Genomic DNA, 13,819 nt, shown 5'->3' with positions numbered 1-13,819 from the left:
ACTGATATAACGACATACTCATCACGATATACACAGACACATACATCTTCAAGTCTCGATGGATGATGCATCCTGGCTTGAATTGGCAAAATTACATATACAAGCGAAAAAAAAAGATCTTCTCGGATATCAATTCTAGGTATCTATCACAGTCTATGCTTTATGTAGTCGTACATTTCGCTCCTATCATGCAACCACTCCTTTCTTCTTCAGCTCTTCAATGCGCTCCTCGCTTAGACCCACAACACCTCGAAGCAACTCGTCCGTGTGTTCGCCCAATAAAGGAGGTGGACTACGAATACTTGGCTCTGCATTCGAATACTTGACTGGCGGGCTGATCACCTTGATCGGCCCACAAGCTGGGTGGTCAATCACCTGGACCATCCCGCGGGCTTGTACTTTAGAAACAGTTAGCTGATATTCCACTACAATCTCAGGTTAAATCATGCTCACCATGTTCATGGTTCATAGTCCCTTGAATATCGTTGACCGCTGCATATGGCAGACCACTGCCTTCGAAAATTTCCTGCCACCTCCGTGTGGTTCGCTTCATAAGCTCCGCTTCGATTAAGGGTTCCAGTTCAGCACGATTTGTCACGCGGTCATTATTGGTCATGAATCGGGCATCATCCTTCCACTCAGGCTTGCCGATCCTCTCACAGAGTATGCTGAAAAGACGGTCATTTGCGCCGCCAACAAAGATATCGCCATCGGCGGTTTTGAATCCTTGATATGGCACGACGGATGCTTAAGACGCCCCAAATGTTAGATAAAGTAGCCCTATCAAGGAAAAGAGAAGCAAATTGCTTACGGTGAGCAGTTCCCCATCTCCCCGAGTCTTTCTTCCCACTAATCAATACCGATTCTCCCATATTAGCCAGCGTTGCAACCTGGCAATCGCTCAGACAAACATCAAGATGCTGTCCTTCCCCCGTATTTGCCCGCGCTAGTAGCGCCGCCATGATTGAATTACACGCATATAACCCCGTCGTAAGATCTGTCACCGCGACACCGACCTTAACAGGTGGCCCGTCACGCGTACCCGTCAAATGCATCAGTCCAAACTCAGCTTCGACCATGACATCGAAGCCGGGCCGGTTGCTGTATGGTCCCGTTTGACCGTACCCCGTGATACTTGTATAAACCAGACGAGGATTGATTTTTCTGATGGATGCATAGTCGAGGTTATATTTCTTTAGAGAGCCTGGGAGGTAGTTTTCGACAAGGACGTCACAGTCCCGGGCGAGTTGTTGTATGATTTCGACGCCCTCGGGGTGTGCGAATGATAGACCGAGTGACTTTTTATTGCGGTTGACCTTGATTCAATTAGCCTTGAGTAGAGTGCCCGCTGGCTATCGCAAGACTTACGGACAGGTAGTAGGCGCTTTCGCCATTACCCGTACGGCCGTCTGTGTATGCAGCAAAGGGCGGGCCCCACGCGCGGGTATCGTCGCCTCGAACAGGGTGTTCAATTTTGATAATCTCAGCTCTGAAAATATACCCAATCAGTATCTTTCTTGAAACACGCAGGACGTAGATAACTTCAACCATACCCCAAATCGCCAAGAATCTGCGTGCAGTATGGCTATACCCACAATCAGCATCCCTCCATAAAGCGTTGCCAGCAGCCAATTAATCATCCCACATACCCCTGCCAGTACTCGACTCATGTCCAATACTCGAACCCCTGCTAGCGGGAGCTTGTTCGTGCTAGACGACTTTGCAGCCGTGGCTAGGCATCGCGGGAAGTATAGGTTGCCAGGCCTTGCGAGGGTAGGAGTGGCCCTGGCCACTAGAGCTACTCGTGACAACAATAGACAATTCATGATGAATGGAGAAATGACAACAACCCTAGTAGATCATGTAGTCTCTCAGAGAGTGAATTAATCTCCAATCTGCACCATTATCAATTCCGCATTCTGGTCGTGGAGAGCCCCACTGCCCACTGCTCAATCTGTAGGTGGGTTCGACCCCACATGAGCTCAAAGCGCAGATGTGGTAGATGGACGTGAGATGGATGGGCTGAAAGGGTTCAATCGTCGCCCGATAAAGCGATAGTACCATAGAAGTAGAAATAGCACGTAGTTAGGTTGAAGTTGAAGAGAAAAAAAATAATCAATTTTCGCAATCTACAGGGAGTATTGACATGCGCAAAAGAAAACACCGTATCCAAAACATGAAGTCTAAAGGGTTTATATCTCCCTATGCAGTTACAGCTGCATAGGCTTGAGGTCCTCGGAGACCTTGAAGGGAGCGGCAGTCTTGCTGCGGATCTCCTCAACGGTGACGCCCTCGGCGTGCTCGATCAGGGTCAGACCCTCGGTGGTGCTGACGTCGAAGACAGCCAGGTCGGTAATGATGGTAGAGACACAGCGGGGGCCGGTCAGGGGGAAGGTGCAGTCTGGGAGCAGGGTTAGCTCTGTGGTTCTGTAGCAGGTCGAAGAGAAGCAAAATCTTACCAGCCAGAATCTTGGGGTTACCCTTCTTGTCGGTGTGCTCCTGTAAATCACGAACTTAGACCTGAACAACCAAGTGGAGCGTTGTATTCGGAACATACCATAGTCACAACGACCTTAGTCTTCTCAGGGTTGGCAACCAGATCCATGGCACCACCAATACCCTTGACCTTACCGGGAAGCATGAAGTTGGCCAGATCTGAAGGATGTTAGTTTGGAAGAGTAAAGCGAAGGGGAGATTTCTTTCAACGTACCGCCGTACTGGCTGACCTGGAGAGCACCCAGCATAGTGAGATCGATCTTGCCAGCGCGAATCATACCGAAGCTCTCGTGGGAGCCGAACAGGGAAGAGCCACGACCGAGAGTGACGGTCTCCTTGCCGGGGTTGATCAAATCAGGGTCCTCCTGACCGGGCTGGGGGTAGCCACCCAGACCCAGGATACCGTTCTCAGCCTGCAGGACGACCTCGACGCCCTCGGGAACGTAGGAGGGGGCAATCAGAGGAATACCAATACCAAGGTTGACGTACATGCCGTCCTTGAGTTCCTTGGCGGCACGCTTGACAATACGTTCACGGCGGGCAGTCGCATCACCGGAGCCAGCAGCGAGCATCTCAGAGGGGTCCTTGGCGTAGGTAACCTTCTCAATCTGCTTCTTCTCAGTGCTCTTGATGACAGCGTCGACGTAGATGCCCTGCAGATGGATGTTCTCGGGGTCAATCTCGCCAACCTCGACGATCTCATCGGCCTCGACAATGGTGAACTTGGCGTTCTTGCCCATAGCCTCGTTGAAGTTGTTCATAGCCTTGCGGAACTGGCAGTTACCGAGCTTGTCGGCCTTGTGGGCCTTAACCAGGGCGTAGTCACCAAAAATCGATTCTTCCAGAAGGTATTCCTTGCCGTTGAAAACGCGGGTCTCCTTAGGCTTGGACTTTTCAGCCACAGAGCCATCCTTGTTGTACCGAACGGGGAGTTCACCAGTTTGCACTATACGGAGTAATCATTAGTTACACTCCGTGGCTGGCCAGTCGAACTATAGAAAACTCACCGATAGTACCAAAAGCAGCGGGGGTATAGAAAGCGGGAACACCAGCGGCTCCAGCAGCACACTTCTCAGCGATGGTGCCCTGGGGAGTGAGCTCCAGAGCCAGGTCACCGGACAGATACATCTTCTCGAACACCTTGTTCTCGCCGATGAAGGAGGCGATCATCTTGCTGATCTGCTTAGACTCGAGCAATTGGCCTTGGGGGAGAGATCGAAGTTAGTGTACACTCTAGTAGAAGTGGATATTGGTCCAATTGTAATTCAATTGAAGATGTTGGGTAACCTACCGAGACCAGCGCCGGGCATACCAGCATTGTTGGAGACAACAGTCAGATCCTTGATGTCGGGACGATCGCGCACAGCGTTGATCAGAGTGTTGGGGACACCTGAGAAACCAAAACCACCGACCAGGACGGTGGCCGGGCCCTTCATGCTCTTGATCGCATCAGCAGCAGAGCTAGCGCGCTTGTCAATGGCACGCTTGGAAGTTGAAGCAGAGAAGTTCCGCCGCCAGACGGGGCGGAACACCGACACCGCAGGGAAAGACCGCGACATGATGACTGTCGACTAGCCTTGAGAGATCACTGAGGAGTGTGCTTTCTGAGCCAGCAGAAAAAGAAGAAGAAAAGAGAAGGCCATGATCGCGAAGTTGACATCCACCAAGCCCTTCGGCTAGGAGCTGAGCCATAGAAGCCGAAAAAAACACTTATCCGGGCCTCAACAGGCGGTGGCTACCGCCTGGTTCCCCACACATCGGACTGGCAGTGCGGCGAGTCCCCAGGCCTTTTGCCGCCATCGGAAGCCGACCCCACAAGCCTACCCGAACTGAGGTGGATGTGGGCATGTGCTCTCGTGATGGAGAAGGGGTCATGACTGCGGGGTGGAATTGGAGGGCGTCGAAGGAATGTGGAGGATGGGCATCGTGGCAGGAGCCGCAGGACAGTTTCAGTACTCTCGTTGTTGGAGATTTAGTTGGAGGAAAACGAGTGACTCGTTTTTTTTCTCGAGACTTCTCGTATGGTGAATGGTAAATTCGCCGTATTATTACCCGTAATTTACGCCCGGGACTGGCATCGGCAGGGGACGAGAAGCATTCGGGATTGCTCCATAACCGAACCCGATCCTCCCGGTCCATTCATTCTCGACCCTCGATTCCGAGCAGCGATAATTCATTGGCTTGGTGGCTGAGTATGGAAGGGTCCAAAAAGTAGAGATTTATGAATGCTTCCAGTCTCTTTCTCATACCTTAAATTGGCTTTTTGGGTCGATGCCTGCAGATCAACGGGCGGGGCCGTTCCCCTCACCATCTCCGCTCGCTGTGCATCCCTCCTTCTGCACTACTGTATTCCACCCCTTGTTTTGGGGTAATCCCGTCTCGCTAAGACACTACGAATCAGTTTCGGATACATGGATATATAGTATACTACTGCATGATTCTTGCAATGCGTCGTCATCCTACAATTCCTGTCCAATCGGTTTGGGACAACAGCGATGGGCTGCGGAATTACCCCCGAGCACTTTCTATATAGGAACACAAGACTGCGAGAAAATGCACAAACTCCTAAACATTATCTGTAAATCTTCTGATATATTATAATGGCTTCCAAGAATACTGTCTCTCCAACGCCACTATTGTCTGAGAAGCATAATGGCATTCCAACCAGACTATTTGTAAAGGCTCAACAAGCCAAGTCTGCCATCTTCGATATTGCCACCAAGCCCCAGAGCAACAGGACCCAGGTGGCTATACCGCAGGGCATAAGCGAAAATTCATTCCACAAAGCTATCGATGAACTCAGTGCAGAGCTGGGTGAAGAGCATGTGGAACTCGTGACAAAGCTGATCGATGGCTGGTATGCCTGATACATCCATACATATTCCAAGCCCCTATAGCTAATCATGACCCTCTAAGGTACATGGAGAGTCAGTGAAATGACCTTGATATCTTGATCGTCATAAGTTTACTGCTCACCCTGTCTAACTGACTTGTAGATCCCAACACTCATGACGGAATGCATGTGTCGGAGGAGGATGACTTCGTCGCATCGGCTATAGTCTATCCGAGCACCACGGAAGAAGTCCAGGAAATCGTTCGCTGGGCAAACAAACACTGTATCCCCATCTCTCCAATCTCAATTGGGCGCAACTGTAAGGACACACCTTCCTTTCTGCCCGCAGATTCAGACTTTAATTTCGACCCATCTAGATGGCTACGGCGGCGCCGCTCCTCGAGTTCGCGGTGCTATCGTGATCGATCTTGGACGCCGAATGAACCGAATCCTCGATATCAACCCCGACAATTGTACATGCCTGGTTGAGCCAGGCGTGACTTACTTCGCCTTGTACGAGGAGATCAAAGCCCGAGGTTTCGAAAATCTATGGGTTGATGTGCCCGATATTGGAGGTGGCTCCGTTTTGGGAAATGCCATGGATCGGGGTGTTGGCTATACTCCGTATGGCGATCACTGGATGATGCACTCCGGGATGGAAATTGTGCTTCCCACTGGCGAAGTCATCAGGACAGGAATGGGAGCTCTTCCGGGGAACAATAGCTGGCAACTGTTCCCTTATGGCTTTGGGCCGACCGCTGAGTGAGTATGTTCGTTTTTTTCTGTGGATGCTAGCTGACAATCTTGCAGTGGATTGTTCTCTCAATCTAACATGGGCATTGTGACAAAAATGGGGTTTGGTTTGATGCCTAATCCAGGTGGCTATGAAAGCTATGTAGGTCTCTTCGGTTTGGCTGTCCTTCATTGAAACTAATCGTAAAACAGCTCTATACATTCCCCAAGGAGGAAGATCTCGCCCAGCTGGTAAGTGAATGTGATATAACCTCATTTCATATATTAATACTCATTTTTTCCACAGATTGAGATTATCCGCCCTCTTCGAATTGCCATGATCCTCGAAAATGTCGCTCAGCTTCGACACATCAGTATGCAAGTTGCGTTGGAAGGGAAGCCTCGCGGTGCCTACTATACTGGAAAAGGACGAGTCCCAGACAAAATCATTCACGATGCTGCAAAGACTCTTCCTCACGGTGACTGCGCCTGGTTATACTACGGCATGGCCTATGGGCCTGAAGATATTCGCAAATATAAGCTGGACATCATTCACAAGGAGTTCATGAAAATTCCCGGCGCACGGCGTATCGACCCCGCCGGCCTCCCGACCAACGATTATTTCTGGGTGCGTGATCGAGTTGCCTCTGGTGTGCCGGACATTGAAGAGCTTCGCTGGGTGAATTGGCACCCGAATGGGGGCCATGTTGCATTCAGTCCAGTCTCACCAGTTCGAGGACAGGACGCGACCGCTTTGTGGGATATTGCACGAAAGCGCTGCGATGAGTTCGATTTGGATTTATTCCCAACATTCTGCGTGGGCTTAAGGGAGATGCACCTGATTGTGGAAATTGTTTTCAATCGCGATGATCCCGTTATGCGGAACAAGGCGCGGGCATGTCTGCGGGGGATGATCGACGATGCTGCGGGGGAGAGGCTACGGCGAGTATCGCACCCATCTAGCGTTTATGGATCAGATTGCGGGCACTTATAACTGGAATGATGGGGCTTTAATGAAGTTCAATGAGCGGATCAAGGATTGCTTGGATCCTAACGGAATTTTGGCGCCTGGTAAGTCTGGTATCTGGCCGGCGAGGTATCGTGGGCGTGGCTGGGAGATGAGTAGCAGGGATGAGACTTCTGAAGGACGAGGGGTCGTCCCGAATGCGGGGTCTACTAGACTCTAACTTGATTCATGTCGCATGTGAATTCAGTACCAGCAGAAACATAATTGAGATTCAGACTCATAAGTTCTCTACCTCGATGGAATCCTCACCCCACAACATGATAACGAGCTTTCTTGCGGGGTGGTCTATAACGAAGTTAAACAACAGGCATGAGGCGTGCAACTGTTCAAGACAATGAAATATTGTGTAAAGATCTTGTAAACATGTATTTCTGACCAGATATGCGAAAGCAAACTATAATGGTCGTCCAGGGGTGCGGAAAATGCCCCACGTCCATGCGGAGCAGTCTCGGAGATCTCCATACGGCACCAAACTTATGCCCATTCGTCTGTAGGCCAATCATTCACAAAATATTCGTGAGACACTTCTCTTTACTCGAGACCTCTAGCTTCACAAAATGCTACGCAGAACGGCCGGCGAGCTGCTCAAAAAGAGCCCGAACGATGTGGTTATTCTATCCGCCGTGCGAAGTCCCATAACACGGGCGTTTAAGGGTGGCTTCAAGGATCTCTATCCCGAGGAGATCTTGATGCCAGTATGTCTTTCATATCCTATAACCCTCAATAAGATCTCTTCATTTTCTAATCTCTCCCAGGTCATGCAAGCGGCCGTTCAACGAGCCAACATCGAGCCAGGCCAAGTCAACGACGTCCTCATCGGTAACGTCCTAGCAGAGCTGGGCTTCGCCAAAACCGGTCGCATGGCACTCAATGCTGCTGGATTTCCCAACTCAACCACCTTCCACACCGTCAACCGTCAGTGCTCGAGCAGTCTCCAGGCGATCACGCATATCTCCCACTCGATTCTCGCGGGGCAAATCGATGTTGGTCTTGCCGGCGGGGTGGAGAGTATGTCACGAAACTATACAACACGGGGAATACCCGTAGATGTGTCTGCTACACTCAAAGAGTCATCAGTGAAGGATGCCCGTGACTGTATCATGCCAATGCTGCAGACTTCTGAGAACGTTGCATCGCGGTATGGGATCAGTCGGCGTGAACAGGATGAGTTCGCTGCGGAAAGCCAGAGGCGGGCGAGTGAGGCGCAGAAGGCGGGCAGATTCAATGATGAAATTGTTCCTATTCGTGCTAGACATGTCAGCGAGGGCATTGATGAGATCACGTATCAGGTTGTGGACCGTGATGAGGGTGTTCGTCATGGAGCTACCGTCGAGAAGCTATCAACTCTCAAGCCCGTTCTGGAAAATGGGTTCAGCACGGCTGGAAACTCGTGAGTCCTAATCGCCTATAATTTTAAATTTCTTTAGCTAATTAGATAACCCATTGCAGATCTCAAATATCTGACGGCGCATCATGCACCGTTCTCGCTCGCCGGTCCTGGGCTGATGCTCATGCCCTGAAGCCTGTTGCCCGTTTTGCTGGTACACAAATCGCTGGCTGCGCTCCCGATGAGATGGGCATTGGCCCTATATTCGCCATCCAAAACCTCTACAGATATCTCGGTATCGAGAACAAGGACGTTGATCTCGTGGAGATGAACGAGGCGTTTGCCAGCCAGTCCATTTACTGCCTTCGAGAGTTGGGCATTGATATGAGCAAAACCAATTGCAACGGCGGAGCTATTGCGCTGGGTCATCCTGTGGGTGCTACTGGTGCGCGACAAACTGCTACCCTTCTTGCGGAGCTACGCCGACAGGATAAAGAAGTGGGCATCGTGAGCATGTGTGCGAGGTAAGTCTTGCATGTCCTGCTGCCTCTGCAGATTTGTGGGTTATTGAAAATGCTGATTCCTATGTCTGTAGTACTGGTATGGGAGTCGCATCCCTATTCATCCGCGAGTAGTCAACTAGGAATACCATAGATCTTAGGTGTGACTTACCTAGATTGATTTAGAAGCAGGGTTTCCCTGAACATTCCCATGACCATATCTAGACTTTTTTATTCTTAGGTGTAGCTCAAGATATGGAATAGAGTAGCTAAAATATTGTTCCTGTAGATTCGCGTCATTAAGAAAGCGGGCATTTGCCCCTTACCTAGACCCCAGAATATCACGCTTCTCGTTCAACAATCTAAGCACAAATCGGTTTTCTGCCTGCGAACACTCGTTCACAAATCTGGTCTCGAATCCGAGCCCCACAAGTTGCGATTGTTGTATGTGGGGTTAGAGCTTGACCGCAACGCAGAGCACGATCGCCCCATCTTCTGGCGGTGGACGATCCAGTGCAATCGTTCGCTATGACATATGAAACGGGCTAAGTTTAATTGTTAAAAGTCCTTGTCTCATTTCTGTATTGTTTCGAACAGCGCTTCTTTCAGCACGATGTCGAAGTTTTTGCGCCTGGCTGGGCTCCCTCGAGCGACGACATGTCGACCGATCATTGCTATTGCCTCTGCTACTGGACGCAGGTCGCTTGGTTCCGTGAGCGCAATTGACTCGAGTATCTTCCGCACGCTATTCGGTACTGAGGAAATTCGCAAGGTATGTTAACTAGAATGGCCATGGCTAGGTAATTTTCCCTGGGTTGTGCTGATTGCTTTCAGGTCTTCGATGATGCAGCATACATCCGTCGTTGCATAGATGCCGAGGCCGCTCTTGCTCGTGCCCAATCTACCTGTGGTGTCATCCCCAAAGACATAGGGCCTCGAATCACCCAAAAAGTGGAAGAGTCCAATTTGGACTTCGAGCGGCTACGACACGAAACCGAGATCGTCGGCTACCCCATCCTGCCTCTGGTCCGCCAGCTGTCGGCTATCTGTGGCGACGAGGCTGGCAAGTACGTGCACTGGGGAGCAACAACACAGGATATTATGGACATAGCGAGCGTTCTGCAAATGAAGGAGGGATTGGAAATTATCGAGCGACTTCTGAAAGATGTGATCAAGACTCTGCGGGGGCTCTCAGAGAAATACAAAGATACCCCCATGGCTGGGCGCACTCATTTGCAACATGCTCTGCCTGTGACCTTTGGCTACAAATGCGCTGTCTGGCTATCGGGTTTTCAGCGCCACCTCGAAAGATTGGAGGAGCTCCGAAAGAGAGTTCTGTTGGTGCAATTTGGAGGTGCTGCAGGTACACTTTCGTCTTTGGGATCCGGTGATGATGGAGTTCGCGTGCGGAAGGCTCTAGCAACAGAGCTCGGCCTTAACGATCCCTCCATTACATGGCATGTTGCTCGGGACGGTGTTGCTGAGGTTCGTTCTCTGTGAGGCCATGCCTATCATGAAACCCTGCTGACTATTAAAAAGGCTGCCAACCTTCTGGCTCTCATCGGAGGCACTATGGGCAAGCTGGCCCTAGATATCATCATCATGTCTTCAAATGAGTTCAGCGAAGTTGCAGAGCCCTTTGTGCCTCATCGCGGGGCATCATCTACCATGCCGCAAAAACGGAATCCCATCTCTAGTGAGGTGATCCTAGCTGCATCCAAGATCCTTCGGTCCAACGCAGGTCTGGTGCTCGATGGAATGGTCGCTGACTTTGAGCGCGCCTCTGGTCCCTGGCACTTGGAATGGGTTGCTGTTCCAGAGAGCTTTGTGATCGCTGTTGGAGCTCTTTCTCAGACCCAGTTTGCGTTGTCTGGGCTTTCAGTCAACACGAAGCAGATGCTGGACAATCTTCACTCCACCAAGGGACTGATCGTGGGAGAGGCTGTGATGATGGGCTTAGCTCCTCATGTGGGCCGCCAGCGAGCCCATGATATCGTTTATGAAGCATGCCGCGAGAGTATTGAGAATGATCGAACGCTTCTCGAGTGTCTTCTGGAGAAGGAGGAGGTTACAGGCAAAATGAGCCAACCGCGTCTGGCAGAATTGTGCAATCCTGTTAATTACCTGGGTTCATCGGCGAGGATGGTCGATGATGTTTTAGCTGTCAACTAGACTCTATCCTATCAATGAGTTACTTAGAGTACTTCGACTCTACTACTGTAGATGGCAGCGGACGGAGGGTAGTCATCTAGATTCCGTTCATCGCATACAAGCTTTCTATTCTATGGCATATCCCTGATCATTGATATGAATACCTCTCGACATAAAAAAAGAACAAGATATTGTTCCTGGTCCATCGCGAGATCAAGGTCGGAGAGCTCTGTATGTTTACCTGCTCCACATCCACATAGCCCCGCAAAGGAGAACTCATGACCCATGGACGGACAATCCCGATCGGCCCTGTGCCAAACCCGAGATCTCAATAGGGGGTTCTGGGGTCAATGTGGGTCCTGCTGTATGTGGGAGGACAATCACCGCGGCTGGTTCAGCTGCTCTCCATATGGGGTCTCCAGAGCGCGGAATACTAGGGGTTTCATTTACTAAAAGCCCCGTTATAAACTAACGACCATTTTCTAATACTCTCGTCTTAGACATACCACTTACGCTCCCCTTTTTTAGGAGTATAAGCGATAGCATCTGACTTTTGCCAGTTCAATGATACAGTCAACAACCATGTCAGCTCCACCAATCCAGCAGAGAAAGCCAGTCAAGGACCTACAAAAGGTCTTTCATTATACGGATACTATGTCGAGGAAACCCACCCGAGACAACGATCCATATGATTACCAAGCTGGGTTTGGGAATAGACACCAGTCAGAGGTTATACCCGGTACTCTACCGGCAGGACAGAACAACCCACAAGAGGCTCGTTTCGGCTTGTACACCGAGGGCATCACATACTCGGCCTTCGCAGCACCCCGTCATGCCAACTTCAGTATTTATATGTATAGGGTGCGGCCTGCTGCTGCTCACAGTGCGTTATACAATGACCTTGGAATTACCAAGAGCTTATCATGCTAATCATATGTTTATAGATGGCTACAAAGCGAATATCCCCCACAAATCCGACATCGAAAACTGCTTCCTGACCCTCAACCCGAAAGTATCGACACTAGCGGAGCAAGGTGAATGGGCACCCTTTCCACTGCCTAGCGACGACGAGAAGATCGACTTTGTCGACGGTTTACACACGCTTGGTGGAAGTGGTGATCCCAACCTTCGTGAAGGCATTGCCTTGTACGTCTTCATGATCAATTCTGACATGGACCATCGAGCATTCTGCAATACAGACGGCGACTTCCTCATCGTCGCCCAGCTAGGTAACTTGGACATTCAGACTGAGTTAGGCAAGCTGTTCCTCCAGCCCGGTGAAATTTGTGTTATTCCACGCGGAATCCGATTTGCAGTTGGCCTGGCCCCCGGCCACAGCGTTGCTCGAGGCTATATCACCGAGATCTGGGGATCCAGCTGGGTATTACCAGACCTGGGGCCTTTGGGTGGACATAGTTTGGCGAATCCGCGAGACTTTCTGCATCCAGTGGCGCATATTGATGATGATTTGCATGCGGACTGGTCGATTGTCAACAAGGCGAATGGATGTTACCATGCCATTGAGCAGGACCATAGTCCATTCGACGTTGTGGCGTGGCATGGAAACGTTGTTCCCTATAAGGTAAGTCGGCAGATCAATAGTATATCAAGTCAGATCTCATACTAAATTGGCTCTCGCAGTACGATTTGACCAAGTTCGCCAGCCAGAACGCGACATCGATAGACCACACTGACCCGTCGATCAATTGCGTTTTAACCGCGCCGTCTCGCGACCCGGTCACCCCACTGGCTGACTTTTTATGGTTCGGACCACGTTGGGATGTTGCCTCAAACACCTTCCGTCTACCTTATTTCCACCGGAATTCGGCCACCGAGTTCCTGGCAAGTCTGTACGGCAACGGTCTGGGACGGTCCGACGATTTCTTGCCGGGTGGTGGAAGTGTTGAGACCAGTCACACCCCCCATGGCAATTTCAATGAAGCATATGTGTACGAAATGAGGAATCAGGTCAATGAGCCTCGCAAGATCCTTGAAAGTATGTGGACGTTGCCCTGCGATCATTACAATAGACGTAAGGCTAACCGTGCAGACCAAATGACCATTATGGTCGAAAGCAGCCGATCATTCCTGTTCACCGAATATGCACGGACTGGCTGCGGAACTTTCAAGAACCAAGGCACAGATCCGAAAGTTTGGGATGCTTTGCCGGTATGTTGTCATTGATGTAAATAAAGGTCTTGTGCATATCTAATCCAACTCTGCAGGACAAATTCTCCTCGTATCCGAATATTCAGGAAATCCTCCAGCAAGTCAAAGCCGACAATGAGGCTCGGAAGCAGCGATTGGAGGCATATTATGACGATGACCGGCTAGCTCAGCTTGTGTGTCAATAAGAAGATCTCGGTTCTTTTTCCCTTCTCGCGATATGCCTGCTGACTTCGTGATTTTTTCTCGGTATTTGCCGAAATCGCCAACTGCCGGCATGAAAGGTTGCGTGGACCAATGAGCGAATCGGTATGCCCGCTGATTCAGCAGGAAGTCCCTGTGTCTTCCAGAAACGTGTGCTATGAGTATTGAAGAGTCGTTCGTTTTTGACCAATGCATTGAATCAGTCTTTTCTTTATTCCTCGAACTTGTAGCCCTGTATTGCACAGCAGACCAGGCTCGTCTGGATCTGCAGTGGAACGGTCGGCCCGTCATTTAGGGCTCGGAGCAGCTTCGCGTGGTTCCCCCCGTGGGGGAATTTCCAGTGGCTTGCACTAGCAGGGCCAGGCTGCCCGTGACCCGGTTTT

General features: G+C 50.5%; 6 protein-coding genes across 6 annotated transcripts; 4 read left to right on the top strand and 2 right to left on the bottom strand.

The window, feature by feature from the left end:
- Positions 1–186: 186 nt before the first annotated feature.
- On the bottom strand, positions 187–1,826 carry N7458_008140 (CaiB/BaiF CoA transferase family protein; the record flags this gene model as incomplete). The annotated part of the gene is made up of 6 exons (XM_056911522.1): positions 187–398; positions 454–747; positions 812–1,316; positions 1,369–1,489; positions 1,554–1,585; positions 1,650–1,826. 6 exons carry the CDS (start codon positions 1,824–1,826, stop codon positions 187–189), a joined length of 1,341 nt encoding a protein of 446 aa, XP_056764348.1.
- A 384-nt stretch (positions 1,827–2,210) lies between these two features.
- On the bottom strand, positions 2,211–4,055 carry N7458_008139 (3-oxoacid CoA-transferase; the record flags this gene model as incomplete). Its single annotated transcript, XM_056911521.1, has 6 exons — positions 2,211–2,401; positions 2,460–2,499; positions 2,558–2,655; positions 2,711–3,442; positions 3,504–3,698; positions 3,788–4,055. The coding sequence occupies 6 exons, from the start codon at positions 4,053–4,055 to the stop codon at positions 2,211–2,213; spliced, it is 1,524 nt and encodes a 507-aa protein (XP_056764347.1).
- Positions 4,056–5,096: 1,041 nt separating this feature from the next.
- On the top strand, positions 5,097–7,055 carry N7458_008138 (FAD-binding oxidoreductase; the record flags this gene model as incomplete). The annotated part of the gene is made up of 7 exons (XM_056911520.1): positions 5,097–5,353; positions 5,413–5,423; positions 5,493–5,648; positions 5,707–6,091; positions 6,140–6,224; positions 6,275–6,313; positions 6,369–7,055. The coding sequence occupies 7 exons, from the start codon at positions 5,097–5,099 to the stop codon at positions 7,053–7,055; spliced, it is 1,620 nt and encodes a 539-aa protein (XP_056764346.1).
- A 590-nt stretch (positions 7,056–7,645) lies between these two features.
- On the top strand, positions 7,646–9,050 carry N7458_008137 (thiolase family protein; the record flags this gene model as incomplete). The annotated part of the gene is made up of 5 exons (XM_056911519.1): positions 7,646–7,783; positions 7,844–8,096; positions 8,157–8,478; positions 8,538–8,939; positions 9,011–9,050. The coding sequence occupies 5 exons, from the start codon at positions 7,646–7,648 to the stop codon at positions 9,048–9,050; spliced, it is 1,155 nt and encodes a 384-aa protein (XP_056764345.1).
- A 478-nt stretch (positions 9,051–9,528) lies between these two features.
- N7458_008136 (class-II fumarase/aspartase family protein) lies at positions 9,529–11,087 on the top strand (the record flags this gene model as incomplete). The annotated part of the gene is made up of 3 exons (XM_056911518.1): positions 9,529–9,687; positions 9,750–10,400; positions 10,455–11,087. The coding sequence occupies 3 exons, from the start codon at positions 9,529–9,531 to the stop codon at positions 11,085–11,087; spliced, it is 1,443 nt and encodes a 480-aa protein (XP_056764344.1).
- Positions 11,088–11,648: 561 nt separating this feature from the next.
- N7458_008135 (Homogentisate 1-2-dioxygenase) lies at positions 11,649–13,420 on the top strand (the record flags this gene model as incomplete). Its single annotated transcript, XM_056911517.1, has 5 exons — positions 11,649–11,949; positions 12,011–12,648; positions 12,708–13,062; positions 13,117–13,235; positions 13,292–13,420. 5 exons carry the CDS (start codon positions 11,649–11,651, stop codon positions 13,418–13,420), a joined length of 1,542 nt encoding a protein of 513 aa, XP_056764343.1.
- Positions 13,421–13,819: the final 399 nt, after the last annotated feature.

The sequence above is a fragment of the Penicillium daleae genome (genome assembly GCF_028827525.1).
Source record: "Penicillium daleae strain IBT 16125 chromosome Unknown utg000007l_segment0_segment0, whole genome shotgun sequence".
Lineage (NCBI taxonomy): Eukaryota > Fungi > Ascomycota > Eurotiomycetes > Eurotiales > Aspergillaceae > Penicillium > Penicillium daleae.
The sequence above is the reverse complement of the archived record's forward strand: the minus strand, read 5'-3'. Positions and strand labels throughout refer to the sequence as shown.